Genomic DNA, 17915 nt, shown 5'->3' with positions numbered 1-17915 from the left:
AGTACGGGCTTAGCCGGGCACAGGCCAGGAGAGTTTCAGGGATCGCTTACTCTCTCAGGACCGGGCCCCCCCCCCCCGCCAACACAGATGCACTTATTCTCTCTCACTTGCCTCCTGGAACTATTGAAAGGAATGTTTGGGGCAGCTCCCGATGAACCTCCAGGCACTTGGACTAGGCAGCTGGAGAGGGAGAGGCCAGGCCCCCTCAGTCTCTGCCTCCCACTCTTCCCCAGAAGACACCCAAGAGCCTGCCCCCATCTCTCTAACAGATACTAGGCCAAGTGTCAGCTGCTGGAGAGCCGATCCCCAACATCCACACAACAGACCCACGGAGCCATGACAGTGTGGAGGGCCCCACTTCACACCCAGGATGGGCCCCTGGCCTGGATTTACTGGCCAGTCTCAAAGGGGCCAGAGGTTTTCTGCTGCAGGCAAATGGAGCACCCCCTCCATTCCCTCAGGGAGGTCTGCCTGCCTCAGCTCAAACAAATCGAGGGGCTGAGCACTTGGTGAACCTGGCACAGACACTCAGAGAGGGATGTCCACTCCCACCCTCCCACCCCATTTCTGCCCTTCAGAGGACAGTCATGGTGTGGTGAGATGAGCGAAAGCAAGTCAACTTCTAACATGAATCCCCTCGTCCTGCCCCAATCCACCCCCATGCACACCTACAAGCAGCTGAGATCAGAGGAACCCTCCCTGTGCCCCTCAACAGCATTCCCCTTTGCCTGACTTAGTTTCAGCCCTTGAGCTCGCTCCTTCCTGGCCAGGCTCAGTTTCCTCATCTGGAAAAACAGAGCTGGGTCCTGGTTTCCTGGGTACTTTGTTTCTTCTATTTTCTTTTTTTGGGGGGGTGGGTGGAGGGAGGGGAAGAGGGCCCAGAGCCCAACGACGGGCTCAATCTCACAACCCTGAGATCATGACCTGAGCGAAATCAACAGTTGGATGCTTAACGGGCTGAGCCACCCAGACACCTGGAGTACCTTCTTTCTGTAACATTCTCTGCTTCTGTGAGCTTCTCTGTGTGTTCCTGTGGGGGCGTGGCTCCCAGAAGCCCAACATCCCTGGAGCTTCTGCAGAAGAAGGGAGTACTTGGGGGTGTAAGAGTCATCTGAGGATGAGGAGGAAGAGCAGAGCAAAGTGAGAAAAAGGAAGGAGGAAGGCTGAGGTAAAAGGCAGAGAAAGAGGCGGGGTGGGTGCTGAGGCCAAACAAGCCCAGAAGTCTAGAGACCCGGCCCCTGCCTCCTGCACTGCCTCCAGCTCACCCGGTGGCAATGGACACATACAGCCTCTGAGCAGAGCTCAGGATCCTGCCCTCTTGCCTGGGACCTTTCCACTTGTCCCTCAGGGGAAACAGCTCCTGGGACAAAACAGAAAGGGTGAGGAGGAGATGGAGGAGGAAGAAAGAGTGGGCTCTTCCTTCCCACACAACAGGCTGCCCCATCAGTCCACGATGGTCTGACCTCGTGCTGCAACCAGATATAGTGCCCACAAAGTTGGAGGGCTGCTGGTGGGAGGTGGCGGAGGGAGATTTGCTTTCACAAGCCTGCCACAACCCTGGGATTATGGGTCTCTAGGGCTTGATATTCTCAATTCGAGCAGACAGAAGCATTCCCTAGCCACCCACCCTGTCTATTTCCCCTGAAGAATAGTCCTCAGAGGCCCCTGGGTGACATCAGAGAGGGCATACGATGTGTGGTGATGCTCGAGGGCCACTCAACTAAGAGTCTGGGCTCTTGAAGCCCCTCTCAGTGTGCCCTTCTCTAAGCATAGCTACCCTCTCCACACCCCTACACACACACACACACACACACACACACACACACACACACACATTCTCACTAAATAAAAATTCTGAGCTGATCTTCAGCCAGAGCCGGGGTTTCCCTATACATATATATCAACCTATCAGTCAACATGGGCACCCAGGCACTGGTGGGGGAGGCTGGAGCAGAGAACAAGGCAGGAAGGCCCAACAGCCAGGGTCTCTGTCTTATGGAGCTCCCATGCCAGTGGAAGAGGCAACAGCAGCCCCCAGATAGAGAAAACCCAACCCAAGCAGGTGGGCAGCCAGATCAGGTCCCAGAGGACAGGGAGAGAGGGGACAGCAAGGACCCCAGGTTGGACACTTGATATGTCTGGATCAACAGACCCCAGGAAGCACCAGGAAAGTGGCTCCTGGGCCCCACCCCCCATAAAGGCTCCTGAATCAGGGGCCAGGACACTGGAATTCTGGCGTCTACCTTCCTTTTACCATTGAGGAGCTGTGTGACCTGGCTGAGAGTCTTGCCCTCTCTGGGCCTCAGGGTCCACATATGTACAATCAGACAGTCTGCTCTGAGGATTTCTGTGGGCCCTGTTCTTTAAGTATGTTCATGTCCCATGACAAACCTATGTTGAGAAACCCAACCCAGTTTGCTATTTCCTCCCTGCCATTTGGGCAGGAGCAAGGGAGAACTTACTGGGGAAAAGGAAGCAGCCGAGCCTGGACATTTTTTTAAATGCTCAGAGAAATATATACTTTTTTTTCAATTTTTAAAAAGACGAAGTGCCAGGTAGTCTGGGCCACCCGATGGAGTGGAAACAGGCGTTGGGATGGAGTTTAGGCAATTCAAGGTGACTAAAAAATGGTGCTGCCTGGGTGGCTGGGCCATGTCATGCAAGTAGGGGACAGAGTGAAGCAGTAAGGGTCCCATAGAGTGTTAGGGGATATGTGGAGCTACTGGCTAGGTAGGAAGACCCAAGGATACGGAGACAAAAAGAGGGATAGAAGGATAGACAGTGGGATGAAGTAAAAATATGAGCAGAGGGTCAGACATATAGCGGGACAGGAAGACAGACAGGAGAGTGGAAGTGTGATGCCAGAGGCAGAGACAAAAAAGTGCTAGAAGACTAGGGGATAAGGGACATACTGTTTATTACATGCCTACCATGTGTTAGCAACCAAAATGTTGCTCTTTTTTGAGTGGAGGATGGAGGCAGAGGGAGAGAGGCGGGTAGGGAGGAAGCCAGACGGACAACTGGGATGAGAGGATGGGGACACCTTGAGAAAGCAAGAGCTGCCTAAGAATGAGAAGGACGCAGGAGTGCCGGGATGGAAGGTCTGAAAAAAGCAGAGTGCCAGCCGAGGCTGGGATTCAGACAAATGGACGTAAGACTATTAGATAAAAGCGGGACTGAAACCAAAGACGCGGAGGCGAGGGGGACTCAAGTTCTGCCTCGCCAGACTGGCAGCGCCGGGGCTCCCTGCGACGTGCCAGCCTAGCCCTGACCTCCCGCAGGCGTCCGCCCAGCTCTGTTCACCTGGCTTCCAGCGCGGCGGGTCCCACCGAGCGCCCTTCACACCCTGCGGTTTCCACGGCACCCACGTCCGGGGCTTCGGGAGCCGCAAGGCTAGCCCCCAGCCTGCTGCTTCAGCCATGAGTCCGGCGGCGACTCCCAAGCGGAGCGCTGGCGCCTCGGGTGCTCGCACCCCCGGACTGAGCCTATGGAGGAGACGGCGCCCAGGGAGGGAGGGAGGGGCTGAGGGAATGACGGCCCGGGTTGCCCCGCCCCCTCAGCGGCAACTAGAAAGTTCCACGCCCCCACCTTGAGCAGGAAGCCCCCCTTCTCTATCCTACACTGGGCTCAAGTCATTTCTTTAGCTTGGCTACTCTGCCTCGCCCCTCGCCATTGGGCCTCTTGTACTGGGTTGGGGTGACTCTCTGGCCTTTTCCATACCGGCCTCTTAATTGAGGGGTGTCTCACCACTGATCCCACTCCTTTTTGCTGTCCTATGCCAGTGCAGCTTAGTAAGGGTCAGCCCCTCCACCTCCCGTCTCCCCCAAATCTCATCACCAGGTTAGCCCCTGCACGTCCCGTCTCCCCCAAATCTCACCAACCATGTTACATGGCAGAAGACCTTGTGCAACAGCCAGATGGAGAGGGGAATGGTGGCTCCAGCCTACTTGGTGGACTGACTCACTCGCTCACTCCTCAGCCGCCTCCACGCCCTGCTTCTTACCACCTGCCCAGCTCCATTTTCTGTCTGGCTGACCAGAGCAACAGGACCCTGGGTTCCAACAAGGACACCTTGAAATCCTTCTAGCACCAAGAATATCCTGGACCTTAGGAGCAGAAGCGTTCCTTTCTTATAGACTCTCTTACATTCGAGAAGCAAAAATGAGGCCCAAGAACACAAATGACTTGGTCGTCGCCTCAGTGGGACAATTATCTCTGTTGCAGTGCTGTTGGGAGGCCCTAAAGCAGCTGAGCATGGTGCCTGGAACAGAGTGCAGTCTCCATAAAGAAAGATTAACTTTTATTCTCCAAGATATCAGCACCGAGGATCTGCTGCGAAGAAAGCCTGGACCAGGACCCTAAATTCTTTCTCTTACCCCTCACCTCCATGAACGGCAAACAAACTTGCATGCATGCCCTGATTTGGGGATGGTGGGGAGTTCTATCCACCTTTGTTTACAATGGAGAAAAGGCAGAAAGTTGCCAGCCCTCAGACCTGGTTATTTCCACTCCACTGCTGGTGGTGGCCAGTAAGGAGGCAAGATTCTAATAATGGCTCTGCACTAACTGGGCAAAGCCTGCGCAGTTTTCCCTCTCTGAGCCTCCATTTCCTTGTCTGCAACATGGGGATAATAATCCCACGACTCAATCAGAATAATGATAAAGGGATACACAGGTGAAGTTTGCAGCCCCTCCTTTTACCATCTCCATACCTTGTGCCGCTCAGCTAGGGCCAAGCAGCGCCATTGGGGAGGGCCAGGCTAGGAAAAGGAAGAGGAGTTTGTGAACTGGTATGTGCTTATTTGCATGATATTTGCACTCACTTTCATAGATGTCAGAGCTGGAAAGGAATGAGAAATTAACATGTCCATCTCCATGCTGGTCACCCTTTGCCCCAGGACAGTATTGGCACACAGTAGGTGTTCACAAAGTACTGAATGAACGTATTCTTCCCACGGGGAAGAGAACTTGCCCAAAGTCCCACAGTGAGTCTGTTTCACAGTCAAGACAGATCTCCTTTCTACTCCTCCTTCTACTAGGCCGTGCTACCTGATGGAATTTTTTCCCCCATATGATCATAAGTCAGTGAGGAGCTCATTCCTCTCCCCCAGAACCCTCTGGCCTATCAGCAATCCCCACTCTGGACGAGCTTAGCCAAGAGAAGCAGCCACGGGGAGGCCCCTGTCAGTGCCCAGCTTGGTATTGCCAAGCCTTTGACTTCTGAGTTTCTCGCAGCCCCTGCACTGCCTCTGCCCCAGGGGCAAGTTCCTCTCTGAGGAAAAGGAGGCCCCAGTCAGCTTCCTCCAGGCACAGGAGTTTCCCTTTTGCTCTCCGGTAGGGTGGGAGTGCAGGACACAGCCTCTCAGAGCAGGGGCCTCGAAGGAAGGGCGGCAGCACTCATTTCCTACCCTGCTAAGGCATGTCCCTCCCTGGCTAGTCCCTCCCATTTCCTGAATTCTGCTGCTTCAGCCCCAGCCAGAACAGTGGTGTGAAAGGAGCTCCAAAGTTTACCTTGAATCACAGAATCTTGCAACTGGAAAGGACCTCAGAGCTCATTTATTCCCACCGCCTCCCCATGGCAGGAATGCCCTCTGGTAGCAGAGAGGAGGGGGACATGTGATCTAACCCCTTCCAGCTTCAATTTCCTCCTTCATAAAACAGACAGGATGGCACCTACCTGCTAGTGTTGCTGTGGGAGGGAATGCGAGGACAGATTTAGTACAAGCTATTGTGCACTGAGCACTAACTACGCGCCCAGCCTTGTTCCAGGTGCTTCTTGGATATTCGTCTGTTTAATTTTTACCACAGCCCTCTCAAGTAGCTTACTGCTATGACTGTCATCATCATCACCATCACTCTCTTTGCACAGACGGAGAAACTGAGGGATGACAAAGGTAACGTGACTCGCTAAGTTCACACAGCCAGTAAGTGACAATGGCAGATTTTGAAACTGAACCTCAGTTTTCACCCGTACCATGATGGTGATCATCCTTGCCCCAGAGAATGATCCCTCGTTAAAGTTCCGTGAGCTGACACGCATCTGTGTGGCTGGAACTTTTGTACCCGATGCCCCTAATGGCTGAGGGGGAAGAATGCGTAGAAACCCTGGGGGAGCTGAAGACATAACATAACATGGAAGCTGTGGCTCCATGCAGAGGATGTCTTTGAAGTCCCCACTCTTACAAAAACGGGGGCTTTTCTCCTTTAAGCCTTTGAGGAAACCAGACGCTTCAGGAAGACAGGCTACATTGGTCCTGTGCACTTGTGAGCTCCAGGCCACTGCCTTTCACCTCAGGGGCACCACACATCTGGCATGCAGCGGGCCCGGAGTCACTGAGAAGAGCTAAATTACTGAAGTGCTTATAGGAGCCAACATTCTAAGCACTTTCCACATGTGATTTAATCATTGTGATGATTCTATGAGGAGGTAAAATGATTATCGTTGCCCTTATTTTCTAGTGGGAAAACTGCCGCACAGAGAGGTAAAGTAATTAGCCCCAGGTCACACAGTTTGTAAATGACGACGAGGCTTTAAACCTTGGCTTGTAACCACTCTACATACTGCCTCTCGGGCCACAACAGAGCCTCTCTTGCCCACCCATCTCCACCACTTCCCTCCAGGATGATCGAGTTGATTCTCGTCAGAAGCAGGGCTTACTTCCATTAGATGAGCAGCTCCCTGAGGGCAGATGCGTAGTGGCTCCCCCACCGATCCACCCTTTCCCAAGTGATGCTGAGCCTGGGTCCGGGCTATGCAAAGGGCTTGTCCTCCATTCGTGTGTGGCAACTGACAGCGCTCTGGCCTGTGGCAGTCTCTTGGACCTAGCACTGACCTAGCACCAACTGGGCTCGTAGACAGAGCACTAGCATTTCACACAGGAATTCCCTGCCACTCTCTGCAGCCAAGATCCAGCTTCAGAAATGGCTCCCCATCAACTTGTGAGATAATGGATCTGAGAGCCTTTGCAAGTGGAAAATGACCAGATGTGGAGAAAATGGCAGTGGGAGAGCTACTTCTAGCAGCGTTCTGCAGCTTTTCAGGTGAAGGCAGATAGGTGAGGGACCCGAGCCTCAGCTTCTGCCCTCTCTCGCCCTGCCTGAGTATGACTCTGGTACAATCATTTGCCTTTTCTGGGCCTTTTTAGAACAGGAAGGATAATTCCTAGGCCCTTGCAGCCAAGTCTTAGCAGGGTTACTGGCTGGGAAGCAACAGTGTATCCATGTATGGATTTTATCAGCTCCAGAGAAAGGGATCCCTGAACACTGCACTGCAACTCTCAAAGCACCCTTGCATTTGAACACCAGCTTTCTTTCTTTTTTTTTTTTTAAGATTTACTTATTTGAGAGAGAGAGAGAGAGAGAGAGAGAGAAAGCATACACGAGAGGGGAGTGGGGGAGGGAGAGGGAGAAGCAGACTCCGCGCTGAGCAGGGAGCCCCGTGGGGCTCGATCCCAGGACCCTGGGATCATGACCTGAGCCAAAGGCAGCTGCTTAACCAACTGAGCCACCCAGGCACCCCTGAACGCTAGCTTTAGCACTTACTTGCTGACGTGTTATATCACCTCTCTGGGCCTCAGTTTCCTCACTTGTTAAATGAATACAGTAACACCTACCTCCCTCAATTGTTATGTGGATCAAAGCTGAAAGTGTCCGTGAGAAGCCTTTATCAGTGACAGGGTGGCCCTTAGCCCTTCACCCTGCTTCATGTCTTTCTTCCTGCCCTGGAATCACGTAGGCTGCAGAGTTCGACCCTTCATTGATTTTCTCTGCCTTTATCTGGGTCCACCCCCAGCCACCCCGCACCCCCCTCCCCAGCCTTAGTACCTACACCTTTAAGCTGATCAGAACTTGCAGAAGCCCCTCCTCCTCTTCCCATCATCTGGTGGGGTGCACCACCAACCCCACAGTAATGCATATCTTGCACTATGGTTCGGGGGTTCAGGGCTCTGTCCATTTGAGCAACTGGCCTTGCCATAAGCAAAAGCTGCTTTTCTTTTCTTTTAATAATAATATTTTTTATTATATTATGTTAGTCACCATACAGTGCATCCCCGGTTTTTGATGTAAAGTTCCATGATTCATTAGCTGCATATAACACCCAGTGCACCATGCAATATGTGCCCTCCTTACTACCCATCACCAGCCTATCTCATTCCCCCATCCCCCTCCCCTCTGAAGCCCTCAGTTTGTTTCCTGGAGTCCATAGTCTCTCATGCAAAAGCTGCTTTTCATCAGAGGAGTAGTTTGCAAGTTAGGGATCGTAATCTGCCTCCTGCAACCCCACCGTCTTGTGACTGGTCCAAGGGGCCAGCAAACCATGGAAGGGGCAGGCTTTATTTGCATCCATGCTCTGGTATGTTCCCCTGGGATTCTAGAACAGCACGTGAGAGAGCACCCAAGTGCAAGTGGTGGGGGGGCTTCCACAGAAGACCAGCCTGGAGCTGGTGGGCCCTCAGAGCTCATCTGCTCCACTCCTTCGTGGTCCAGATGAAGATCTTGAGGCCTACCCAGGGAGGGGCAAGCAACTCAGGGCCCTGCACCCAGGCTTTGCCCTCCAGTATTTGCCTCTGGAAGAATCAGTCGTCTAGAGCTCTCAAGGGGCCTGAGTCACTCAAGTGATTAGGTCAGAAGAAGGGATTCCAGAGAAGTGCCAAGGTTCTCTGGGAGGAACTTCTATAAAATTTCTCCTCCATGTGGTGTCCTCAGGTAACCCATAATGAAGTCTGGAAATAGAAGTCGGCAACACACAGGTTCTTAGATTAAAGAGCAGCATACCTTGAACAGATAGGGGCGCCCACCCGCACAGCTGTAAAAGGGGCGGAGCATCGGGCCGCTTCCCCGTATGTTCCCGACAACAGACAACAGTGCGTTGGAAGCCACGCTGCCTTCCCAGGACCCCAGAGCTGAAGGAGCCTTATAAAAACGCACGGCTAAGGCCAAGAGTCCAGTCAGAATGGCAGAATTTATCCCCAGGTCAGATGCATCCCACAGACTGGAGACCTCAGGAACAGGGGACTGCATCCCTTGTCAAAAGAGAACCGCAAATACCCTGCAGTGAGAGGCCCCATAACGGTAGGGCACAGTCTTATTGTCTTGAAGTCTAGGGCGGCTGCAGTAGGATACAAGGATTCACAGGGTCTGCTCATACCCAGGACTCAGGGGCAGGGCCTCCGGCTCAGCCTCCTCTTCCCGCCTGCTCACCTTCCTTTCCTAGCTGTTCTCTGCCCAAGCCTAGCATGGTCTGTGTTCTAGCTTAACCAAGGAGGCTTTTCTCCTTGACTAAGGTATTGCCCTCCATGCCTAGTAGTGCCACCTGTGCCCCTCTCTGCTTTCAACTAGCTGTGCGACCTTGGGCACATGACTCGCCCTTTCAGGGCTCATGATACCTTCATCTGAACAGAAAAAGGTGCGGTGGACTACATCAGCAGGCTTGCAGATTGTGTCTCACAGTGACCATAGAAGACCCTCAGGGCCTTCCTTGGGGATGTTGGGGGAGTGGAAAACACAGGAAAGCTGAGCCAGGAGGCTCTAGGAACCCCCCCCCCCACTTTGCTTCAGTCAGAGCCATGCTGCTTTTTATCTGTTCTATATACCAGAGTTCTACATAAAATTCAGTCTGGGCCAGGGACAAGAGTCTGCGTCTAAGGAAAATTTAAAGGCCAATGCACTCGATATGTTCCTCGTGCACTTGGGCCTCAGTTACCTTCCGAGTGATCATTATACACCACGATATAAGTACAACATTTAGAGCATATAATGCCATAATGATGGCCAGCACATAATGATGATGTCAATGGTAGCCACCGGTTGTGGAACACTCAGTGCCAGGAATTGTGCCAAGGCTGTACCTGGGTCAATTCACCTGATCCTCACAAATCTTTTCAAGAAGGCATTATTATTATCCTCACTTTACAGATAAGGCCACTGAGGCACACAAACGTTATGCAACTTGTCCAAGATCATGCCGCTAATGAGAGGTGCCACGGGCATTTGAATACAGGTGGTTGGGCTCTGGGACCCTCGTTGTTCAGCAGCGTGAACTATGGGTTCTCAATACATATGTAGCTATCCGTATGGTTCTTTTGCTTATTATTTTCTTTGGCGAATGATATTACCCCTCATCTGGAAAACGGGCTGAGTTCACCTCCCAGTGTGACTCTATGCCTAAAATCGGATCGTGGCTGCAGAGTGAGTGCATTCCCACTCTGATGACCAGTCCAGGCTGTATGCATGGTGCCCTCACGTGCCAAATCTGAGGCAAAACCTACAGTCTGGGGCCACTTTTGCCAACAGTACAGTAGAAAACTGCTGCATCTGCTAAGAAAATAAGGACTGGCTTGCATGTTCAGATCTAAAAGAAAGCGGGCAGCCGAGTTGGTGGGAACTTAGAAGGTAGCTAGGTGTCCTGCATGCAACAAAACACTACCGACTTGCTACGTTCAGCCCTTACTGACCTTACTACTCCAAATATTCTGCATCTGCCTGGTTTCGCCTTCCTTCTCTTTTTTTTCCCCCTTTCTGGCCCCCTCTATTTTTCTCTTCCTCTCTCCTCCCTCTCCTTGCTCAGCAAGACTCCTAATAATGTGCTAAACTACAGCCCTCATGTTTCTTATATTTCCACTTTCCAGGGGCATTTTGCAGATGGTCCCAACTGCTTCTCCTGACTAATGCCCCTTCTCCGCCCACATTCATCTCTTTTTGGGGCCCACGCACTCTCTCCAGGCCATTTCCCTTAACTTGAATGCGTTCAGCCCGGAGGCTTGCCTTTTCCCTTCGTAACTTGGCTGTCAGAGCCACTGGCTTCCTGGGAAAATCGCTTCCCTTTTCTGGGTCTCAGTTTCCCCAGCTGTTACAGGTTAGTAGTGATTGTATTAAATGATACCTGAGGAAATTTCCAGCTCTCGTTTCCAGCCATTTATAGCTGGTCCATTTAAAAAATTGAATCTTCCTAGTAATCTCTCTCTCTCTCACCTATATTTGTATCTATATCTACACACACACACACACACACACACACACACACACACACACACACGAAACTCCAAAAGCATTAGCTGGGCCAGAATCTGAGGAACTGGTTGCTGAGGGAGGTAGAGGCTGGAAATAGCAGTTGCAGGATTTTCAAAGTCGAGCGTCATTTTGAAAGTCAAGTAACTTAAGAAAATAATGGTCCTCTCGGCTGAGTTTGTCTCCAAAGGAAGGTCAAGAACTACATGCCCAGAAGCAGGACAGGAACAAAGCATCAACCCCTCTAGGTATAGCACACCCTCTGGGATTCAGTTCCATATCTCCTATCATTCACCACCTGCCTGTTCTAGACAAGTCATCTGGGCTAAGGGCAATGGAAATTTGGCCCCAGAGGGACCAAGGGTTCTGTTCTCAAGGTGCTTACATTCAAGTTGCAGACACAAGCATGGAGAGAATTAGAGCTCCCCTTACAGTTTCCAAAAATGCTTTTATTGCTTTTGTCTCATTTGGTCTTTACAACAGTCCTGTGAGATAGCGGAAGAGGAACTGTTATCCCATTTTACAGAGCAGAGGACCAAGAATCAAAGAGGAGACCGAATTCACCCAAGCTGCTCTGACCAGCAAATGGAGACCTGAGGCACAAACCCAAGTGTTTAGTCTCCAGAGCCAGCACTCTGTCCAAAGCATCCCGCTCTGGCCTTCTCAATAGCTTTGACACTAGGAGTTTTCTGGGAAGCTGCAAGGAAACTTCCAAACAGTGGTTAGTTACAGAAAGTGGGAATGAGGGCTTATAGGACTTTGGGTCTCCATTATATACAGGTTGAAAGTTTTCCTTGGAGAACGTATTTTATTTCTAATCCACATGTGAAAGGAGACCGCTCCAATGTGAGGCGGAATATGATCCATGCTAGAAGGCAGACACACAGTATGCCGGGGATTTGAAGGCGGAGGCAACAGTATTTGAAAAGAGCTTTGAAGAATGGTAAAGGTCTCCACCGGCTGAGATGGGGGTGGGGAGTCCCAGAATCCCAGAGACGGCAGCAGTCAATTTTCCAGCTCAGCAGCTGTTGCTGACTTCTGAGACAACGCGCCAGCCTAGAAGGAATTCTTCCTGAACAATTAGGTGCATATAAGGGACAGGATTTCCTGTTTTCTTCCCTTTCCTCATTTTATATTGTGAGGTACCTGGGTCAGAGCCCAGGGCTTGGGAAACACCTGCTTCATCTACTCACCCCTCACCTGGACTGTGATCCCAGATTGCCAGTCCAGCCAGACACAGGCAGAAGGACGAGCGGACTTAGAAACAGAAGGGGGCTCCAGCAAGGTCTCCCGACACCGCTTTTCACTTGTTTTTTTGTGGTTTTTGTTTTTTGGGGGTTTTTGGCTGGGGTCCAGTATCAAGCTATCAGGTGATCAGATTGATCACTTTTTTTTGGAAAATCAAGGTCAAACACCTTTTCAGTTAAGGGTCACATAACCATAGTGTGTAGGAGATCAAGGGCCTTAGAGCCCCACCTTCTCCAATCTCCTCATTTTAGTGATGAAGTCCCGGCCCGGTAGGAGAAGATACTTGCCCAAGGTCACAGAGTTTGTTAGCAGTCAAATCATCATGCTTGGTTATACTTTAGTCCCTACTGACCAATGACCCTGGCTGTGAGCTGGGCCACCTAGGAGCTCATTGGCAGACATGAGAAAGCAGGTGCATCTGACCTTTGGAGACCTGAGGTGTATCAGGCACATCTGATCTTTTCATCACTCCATGGGAAGAAGTTGCCCTCTGGCCTGCTCACTGCTTCCCTGAAGTGGGGGTGGGGCTCGAGAACCCTGATTCAACATCGGCCCTCCCCATCCCAGAGGCCCAGGGGCTCATTCCTGAGGCTTCAGCTCCTGCCTTCTCAGAAATCTCAAATCAGACTTCTGGGCTACAGAAAACATCTCTCCTTTCCCTCACCCTACTGCCTGGGCTAGTCATGGTGGTCATTTGAAAATCCTAAAAACTGTGATTTGCATATTGCCTGGGAGCTTATAGAGCACTCTTATACCCACTACCACACTTAGCTCCCACAACAAACCAGATGCGTATTTCGATCCTCATTTTAAAACTGAGGCTCAGAGAGGTAATCACACAGCTAATAAGTGACGGAGTCAGAATTCAACCCAGAGCTGTCTGTATTCTCAAGAAACTGGATTCTTTGCACCACTTTAAGGCTACCTTTGCTGCTTGTTCCTTGACTAGGACAAATGGGCCAATGGGTGGATGGAAAGACGAAGCAAACGGTTCTGGAGCACCCCCTGTCTATGGCTTGCTCTGTATTGGGCATGAAGATACAGACAGCAGTGAGACGAAGGTTCTACCCTCAGGAAGCCCACCATTTCAGTGAGTGCTTCTCAGACCTTTGCATCAAAGTACCAAATGGTTGGACAGAATGAACTCATTACCCACACAGCCCCAAGGAGCTGGAGAAGCCCAGGTATTCAGCCGCAGGCGTGAAACGTCTTTGAAGTCTCCACTTTTATCTCTCAAATTCCTGGGAATTTTGCATGCTATTCCATAGCATATATCTGCGCTTGTTTTGATATAAAAATAATGCTCCCCCTGCCCAGATCTTTTAAGGAGAATGAGCCATTCCAAGCAGATGCTCTTGGAAGCATCTTCTAGGAAGAGGCTCTGCTTACCCCTGGCCCAAGGGGACACATAGTCCTTTGGGAAGCAAGAGACAGTAGTACATTTTTGTGTTTTGAAGGAGCTGTTACTCTGCAAGACTTAAGATTTTTGGTAAAGATGCTGTGTGTGTGTGTGCGCATACATACATGCAGGTGATATGTGGTCGTGTGTGGCTGTAGAAGCTCCAGAGGGGACCAGAACTGTTTCTCTGTGCGGCCATGTTCCTTTGGCACCCAGATGATCCACACTGTTACCAACTACTTGTGAATTAATCATGTTCCTCAATGCAAAACCCAGAACTGGAAAGGACCTAAAGGGTTCTGGAAGATTTTTTTCCTTTTCCTTCTTCTTTTTTTTTAGTTTTATTTTTTTACATTCAATTAATTAACATGTAACGTATTATTAGTTTCAGAGGTAGAAGTCAGTGATTCATCGGTCTTATATAACACCCAGTGCTCATTACATCACATGCCCATACCCCACTTAGTCCATCCCCCGCCCCCCTCCCCTCCAGCAACCCTCTGTTTGTTTCCTATGGTTAAGAGTCTCTTATGGTTTGTCTCCTTCCCTGGTCTCATCTTGTTTTAATATATACAATGGAATATTACTCAGCCATCAAAAACTGAAATCTTGCCGTTTGCGACGACGTGGATGGAACTACAGGGTCTCATGCTAAGCGAAATAAGTCAATCAGAGAAAGACAATTATCAGATGATTTCACTCATGTGTGGAATTTAAGAAACAAATCAGAGGAGCATGGAGGAAGGGTGGAAGGTTTTTTTCTAAAAGACCTCTTGCATTGTCTCTTTTGGTGATTGTGGTTGGAAAACAAGATGGAGCCCACCTCCCAGCGACAGAGAGCTGAGAGAGGAGAAAGCCAGGCAACACTACAACAGCTCATGTGGGGTGATGAAGTAGTTATCCCAAGAGATTTGGGGGGGACTGGCAAAGTGCTTCCCTCCTTTTGCTGGCTTTAAGACAAGAGGCATTTACTTTGTAAAGCCTGAATGCTGTTCTGCTGTTTGTGGGTTCTGTAATTAATTTATGTCTGCTCTTCCTTGGTTTTAAAGGAAGGTTCTGAGTGACAGCCTACTTTGATGAGACTCAGATAAACAAGAAAAGAGGCTTGGACCTTCTTCTGGGCCATAGGTTAAAGGGAGCAGGGGATCTCTGGGGGCCAGATGTGGTGATAACAGCAGTAAGATCAAAGTACGACAGCTCCAAGTGGTGGATAAGGGAGAAGGGTTGGAGATTCTGAAACAGCTGCCCCTCCCCTCCTTAAGAGTCTCCTTTTGGCCTTTTTCTCTTTCCAAACCTGGAAGGACTTTGTGTTTTGTTTTTAATAAGGAGGCCGTTCCCTTCTCTTGTGGAATGTATTCTCTGAAATATCCTGTTCCAGGGGTACATGGACACAGAGTTGGAAGCCTCTGTTCTCAGGAGCCCCACTTCCTATGTTTTCATTTTTCTTCTCAAAACGTAAACCAAACCAGCTCTTCCTGTTTCTGGGTTTGGGATGTAGAAGGTCACACAGCAGGGACCCTCTAGCAAACAGGTCAGAAGGGGGCTCTGAAAGCTGCCCCTTGGCTGCCCTGCCATGGGAGGAGCACTGTTTGAATGGAATTTAGTCCTATGGAAAGAGGTGGAGGAGGAGAATAGCATCCAGGCTGTGGTGAGGAAATAGCTCTGTTTTTGATGCCAGTTTGCTTTCCTTTGCCTTTGCCCTTACCCCAGGCCAATGAAAACCTGGGTGCTATAGCGCTTTCACCAGCTGAGCTCCTGATCTTCAGCCATTGGTTACTGTCAATCAGGAGTAAGTTTAGGGAATAGTCATCAGGATTGTAAGAAATCATTTTAGGGGTTGGAGCTATTTACTCTGGGGAAAGACAGATTCAGGGGAGAATGTTATAGATGAGTGGGAACTTGGCTTCTTGTCTCAGATTTACCACTGATGAGTTGTCTGTTGTGTAGATCCCCTGCCTTCTCTGGGCTTTGAGCTCCCCAACTACAATGAAGGCATTGGACTGTATGAACTACAAAGTCACTTCCATCTAAGACTTTGAGAAATTCTAAATGCCAGTAGATAGGTCATAGGGAAGAAGGAACAACTTCCATGAGACTCCAAGGGGTGAAAATGGGACATCTGGGTGAAAGTTGTAAGGCAGAGTCTGGTTCTCTATAAATAAGAACTTTCAACTGAGTACAGAATGAGAAGGGATACTTGATCATACCTGGAGGGTTTGGTCCAAGCCCAGGTGGATACATAGCAGGAATGGTATAAAAGGAAGGCTGTTAGCAGTTTAGCACTGGACTAGAGCAGTGGTCTCCAGCATCTACTTTTATGGGGTCAACCCCAGTCTCCAAATGAAATCTTCATGAAATCCCCAAAAGGTAAAATAGATTTGGTTGAATGAAGCACCCTCAACTCTGTCCTCCTTTCACTTACCCCAGTGAATCTTCAGGAACTCTAGAGTTCCTCAGTATTTGGTTTGAAAACCACTGGTTAATAAGGTCCTTAAGTGCCCTTCCTGCCTTGAGATGTAAGGCAACCTCAAAGTTTCCAGGGTTTGGTAGAAATGTGTTTTACATGGATCAGCACCATTATCTGGAACTACATGATAATTTGTCATCTGGAGACAGTGGGGTCTGAGTGTCGATTTATAATAGCTAGTGCACAGCTGAAATGGTAGAGAAGAAAGTCTGCTGAGAGGAAGAAGTCCCTAGCCTGATTACCAGCAGTACTTTTGCTATGCCATCAAAAATAAAAGACAGTCCTTGCCAGATTCATTGTTTATGTGAGGCCCTGTGCTTAGTTCTGGGACTACAAGAGTCAGTCAGATATAGCTCTCATACACTTATGGTCTGTGGGAGATACAGGAAAGAAAGGAGGAAATGAGGAGCAATATGATGTGTCATAACAGAGATGTGGAACTGATAGGGAGTCTAGAGGATGGCCTAACAGGCCAAGTGTTTGTGAAGGGTGTGTGTTGGTAAAGACACTCCCAGTGAAGAGCCCAATATGAGAGTTCATTGTATGTATAGGAAATAGGGAGTTGTCCCATGGAGCTCAGAAATGTGAGGATGTTGTGTGAGATGAAAGAAAGATAGGTTGTTTAAGTTGTGAAAGATCTTGAACGCCAATGCAAAGAATTTGGGCTTTGACCAAAGGGAAGGAACGATCAAAAGTTCTTGAGCATGACCAAATTGTTCTCTTAGCGAGTGAACTCTGGCAGCAGTATGGGAAATGGACTGGAAGGGAAAGCATGGCAGGGAGACCAGTTAAGAAGCCATAGCAACTATCCCTGGCAGAGCTGCTAAGGGCTGAAATGGAAGGCTATCCTAGTGCAGGTGGAAAAGAAGAGGCAGAAGTTGGAAACATTACAAAGCAGTTTCTTAGCCATGATTTGGCAACTGGATGACAGCAAATGAGAGAGACGGAGGAGTCCAGATGATTCCCATGATTCTTGTTTGGGTGGATGATGGTGCATTAACCAAGAAAGAGAGTCCTGTAGAAGGAGAAGCTTTCCAGAAGAATGATGAAGAATAATGATTTTTAGTGTTGAGTTTGAAGGATTTATCAGATGTTCTGGTAGAAGTGTCCAATAACACTTCCCAGGTCTTTTCTAGACCTGTCATTCCTCCTGCAATTCTCATTCCCTTCCTAGCCCCTGGGTAGTTATCCCATGCCATCCAGCCCTTGCTCTGATATTCTGGATTGGTCCAGGCTATAAAAATGTCCCACGAGGCTGTGCCTCAGGACATTTGCCTCACCTGCATCTGTAAGCCTGGGCCTGATTTTCCGTTTTGCATTCCTGAAAATAGGCATTGGGAACCTGGGCTTCCCAGCCCCTTTCGACCCCAAAGGAAGCTGATACACTCCTCCACAGGCCTGGAAATCCTTCTCCAATCCCAAAGAACAACTTGAAATTGCCCTTTCCACTGACCCTATCTCCACCTCTCCCTCCTTTCATTCTGACTCCGGCAGGGGTGAAGGGTCAAGGATGACACAGAATCAGAGTAAAGAGTATTTTGGGACCTTCTATTTCAACCTTTTTATTTTTCAGACAAGAAAATTGAGGACCGGAGAAAGGAAACAACTAAGTCATAGTCACAGAAGGAGTTAATATCAGACCTGGGACTAGATTTTCCCAGTTGAATTTTCAACTCACAGCCCAGTACTTTTGCGTTGGCTGAATTCATTGTAGATCATGATTAAAAGATTTCCTGTCTCAAATGATAATCAATACAGATACCCCCTAACTAAGTAGATCTTTATACTATTCCA

At 49.6% G+C, this 17915-nt stretch overlaps 1 protein-coding gene across 2 annotated transcripts in view; it reads right to left on the bottom strand.

The window, feature by feature from the left end:
- Positions 1–17915, bottom strand: part of STARD8 (StAR related lipid transfer domain containing 8) — a 76872-nt gene that overhangs the window by 36439 nt on the left and 22518 nt on the right. Inside the window, exon 1 of one of the 2 annotated variants that reach the window (XM_019793568.2) lies at positions 3304–3473. The exons of the other annotated variant lie outside the window; for it this stretch is intronic. Coding sequence (XP_019649127.1) covers positions 3304–3421 — 118 coding nt within the window. The 5' untranslated portion in view covers positions 3422–3473. Of the gene's footprint in view, positions 1–3303; positions 3474–17915 lie in introns of those variants that run through there. 2 annotated transcript variants of the gene reach the window in all.

Source organism: Ailuropoda melanoleuca, chromosome X (assembly GCF_002007445.2).
Source record: "Ailuropoda melanoleuca isolate Jingjing chromosome X, ASM200744v2, whole genome shotgun sequence".
In the NCBI taxonomy this organism is placed as follows: Eukaryota; Metazoa; Chordata; class Mammalia; order Carnivora; family Ursidae; genus Ailuropoda; species Ailuropoda melanoleuca.
The sequence above is the reverse complement of the archived record's forward strand: the minus strand, read 5'-3'. Positions and strand labels throughout refer to the sequence as shown.